Genomic DNA, 3,468 nt, shown 5'->3' on the forward strand with positions numbered 1-3,468 from the left:
ATGGAATTCACCCAAAGTTTAGTTACAAAAGGAAAACAATTTAAACGGACAATGGTTTTGTTACCTCTATAAGTAGTATATAGACAAGTAGCTATTTTTTTATACAAATATCAGTCTACAACTCTTTTAATAAAAATAAGTTTATCGAAAAAAAGTTAAACTCTACTTTGAAATTCAGTTTATAGTAGTATATATGTTTGTTTTTTCTAAATGATGAAGGATTTTGTACAGGAATGTAACCTTAAATAAGGATCTTATTTGAATACGAAATTAGCTTTATAAGTCTATTGACCTTCCCTATTCTATCTATATGAACAATTAGTTCGACGACATTTACCTGAATATAAACGATTAGTAATTGAATTTATACTGGAACTTCTTGGTAATCCACTAATTAATGGTAATTGTTTATTGAAATGTTTTAATCGTTGAATAATTGATTCACCGCTTAACTCAATAGTATCTAAATTTTGCTTGATATGTGGATTAAAATGATATGATTTTGGACATTGACATTTATCAGTTTGGGATGCAAATGTAGGTCGAATAACACGTTCAATTAAATTGTTTTCTTGTTTTTTATCATGTAATTGAAGAGTTTTATCAATTGAATAATTATTAACTACACCTAGAGGAGTTTTTAAAGATGAATTTTGATCGCATAAAACACATACTCCACGACTTTTCAACTTACTAGAAGTAGTCGGTCGTGTTATTCGATCAAGTTTATGATTGATTTGTTGAAAAGTTTCCCATTGATTAATATATTGAATCGGTTTAAAATGACCTCTTTGATCGAATAAACTACACCTTGATTCTGGATTAGTGATTTTTTGCATTTTAATATTTTCGGTAAAATAATTAGTAGAATGATCGATATGTCGTTTTGACAATGTAGATAATAATGCTTGACTTTCTTTTTGACGTGCAATAGATCCAGCTGTTCCTGAACTATGAAGTCGTCGAACAATTTTATTAATTCTATTCCATTCAACTGGTTCTTGAATAGTAGTATGTCGATTACGTACATTAGAGCAAGCGCTAGAACAATGACAATGTGTGCTCATTAACCAATTTTCATTATCTTCTTTCAGCAATAATTCACCACGAGCACACGCACATGGTGGTAAGAGTGGATTAGTTTTTCCAGTTCTATTCCATATTTCTGCTAATTTATTCAGTCTATCCGAAACTATTTCATAATCATCAATTGATCTCAAGTCGACCAAACGACTTGAACAATTCGATGGTGATAACGATGACAACGATAGTGGCGATGAAATCCCTCGATTAGTTAATGTTTCACCATCATAATACTCTATAGGATTAACACCATTACTTTCAATATTGAATTTTGGATTTTGACTGTCTAATGTTTGATGATGACTTCGACTAGATAAACTGGTTAATTGAGCTTGAATAATTGAAATTGTTGGTTTACTAAGACGTTCTATTAATTTTTTCTCCTCTTCTACACTAATACTTTTATATCCATAAAATTTCGGGGCTGGTAAATACTCAGGACGTGATTTGTATAAACTACTCGCCATTGAATCAAATACTGATCATAATAATTGACAAGAATATATGTGAGTAAAAGATTATATCACACCAATTATGGTTTTGATAAAACAGTTGAGAGAAAAATAATATTCGATATTACAATTAAATGTTTGATATTTTTTTCAACTAACCCTCCAATCGTGAAATCTCATAATGTCAAGGTGAAGGTCGTCACCGTGGTGCTATTAACTCATTAACTAATAAACTTGGTAGAATTCGATATGACCTAAGCACGTTTACATAAAAACTATATGACCATTCAAGAAAAATTTAATATATTATGATCAAATCGAACATATGAAGAACTCATTAACATTGATACTTACATTACAGTTCATGAATTAGAATAAAATACTAACTGATAACAGAATAAAACATGAAAATTATAATGAGTATGTACATTTCCTTGTTTACAAGAATGGGACATTAATTGTAAGTAAAATTTAATGTTAATTCTCATATTATTATCAGAAGGGATTTTGTGGAGATTTAGTATTTTCATACTTGAAAGCGTGAGTCAATTGAAGCTAGACCATCAGGGAAAACCTGGAAGCACTGGGCGACCAACTCGTCTTATTATGGGACTCCGCTTTTGATTCATTCTAAGTAAATTATAGCGTTTATGTTTAGATCAGTAGTAATAACTAATAAGCTTTTTATTCTCACCATAAGGAATCGTAAAATATGTAAAATTTATACAACCTACACTAGTGTAAAGTTAATAAAGTATCTACCCTCAGGAATACGATGAATACCTTAGGATTTCTCCGTTTTATTACAGCTGATATCTTTTTAATGTAGGAAAACAGTGAATTATCAAGGTTCGATGTAATTGTCGTTTACGTAGGAATAATCTGGGGGAAAACGAGTGAAACCAAATAATCCCTTTTATAATCGATTAAAAAATTCATTTATTAAAAAAAAGACGTCCATTATACCACTAATGTTTAAGACTATTATGGAAGTGCACTTAAGGTAACTTAATAGATTAGTTTGACCACGTTGTGACACTTGGTGCATATGAATAGAAAGAAGAACTGATAACTTACAATTATCAAAACCTAATTTAAGAACGTGTTTAGAAAAATTTGTCAATTCAATTGTTCATCAGGTTCCAGCTTTGATAAAAAAAAGCTGACGACGACTAAATTCCTGGCCCTTGTAGGGCTAGGCAAAGTCTCTGATAATGCGATAGACTAGCATAAACTTTAGCTTCATCGTACACTCATCAAAATGCTTCTTTATCTAAGTTTATTGGGGGAAGCGTGGGACATTAGATCACATTGTTTATGAACACTGAATTTAGTGGAGATAATCCTTCACACATTTCGAATAAATCAACAGATGACAACTGCGAGAAAGTGTTTCATGGCTTTGAAGTATTCATCTAATTTTTTACTGTCCCAACAATCTTTGATTTATCGCGTTACATCAACGTATCTAGTTGTGTTTAATTGCTCTTGTCTAATAGATTACATTACTCACAAAAGGTGGCCGCTTTCTAAGAGCATCGTCAAGTATTATCGTGCGTTGGTCTTCAAAAACATTTGTTAAATAATCTATAATTCGGTATTTAAACATCTCCTTAACTCTCATCACCCTTCGTAAAGAGACAAATAGTTTAAAATTATACAAAGAGTCAAACGCTTTTGTCCTAAAGAACGTATTAAATACTTGTGCATTCTGGAGAGTTTAGCAATTCATTCTTTGAGAACTGGCCAACTGTTCCACGAACACACTATAAATCCTTCAAGTTCTTGAAATCTGACTGTTCATGAACGGTAAATTGATTATTATTATTACGCTTTTCAAATGATTTATTTCTTCGCTTTTTAACTATCTGCTATGAATACTAAGTTTTTAATTTATTACTCACTTTTGCATATTCGTAAATCTTTCCCACCT

The 3,468-nt window shown here is 30.9% G+C and overlaps 1 protein-coding gene across 1 annotated transcript; it reads right to left on the bottom strand.

The window, feature by feature from the left end:
• Positions 1-302: 302 nt before the first annotated feature.
• On the bottom strand, positions 303-1,550 carry Smp_165610 (hypothetical protein; the record flags this gene model as incomplete). The annotated part of the gene is made up of 1 exon (XM_018798109.1): positions 303-1,550. One exon carries the CDS (start codon positions 1,548-1,550, stop codon positions 303-305), a length of 1,248 nt encoding a protein of 415 aa, XP_018646726.1.
• Between the last annotated feature and the right edge of the window lie 1,918 nt (positions 1,551-3,468).

Source organism: Schistosoma mansoni (genome assembly GCF_000237925.1).
Source record: "Schistosoma mansoni, WGS project CABG00000000 data, supercontig 0156, strain Puerto Rico, whole genome shotgun sequence".
Classification (NCBI taxonomy): Eukaryota; Metazoa; Platyhelminthes; class Trematoda; order Strigeidida; family Schistosomatidae; genus Schistosoma; species Schistosoma mansoni.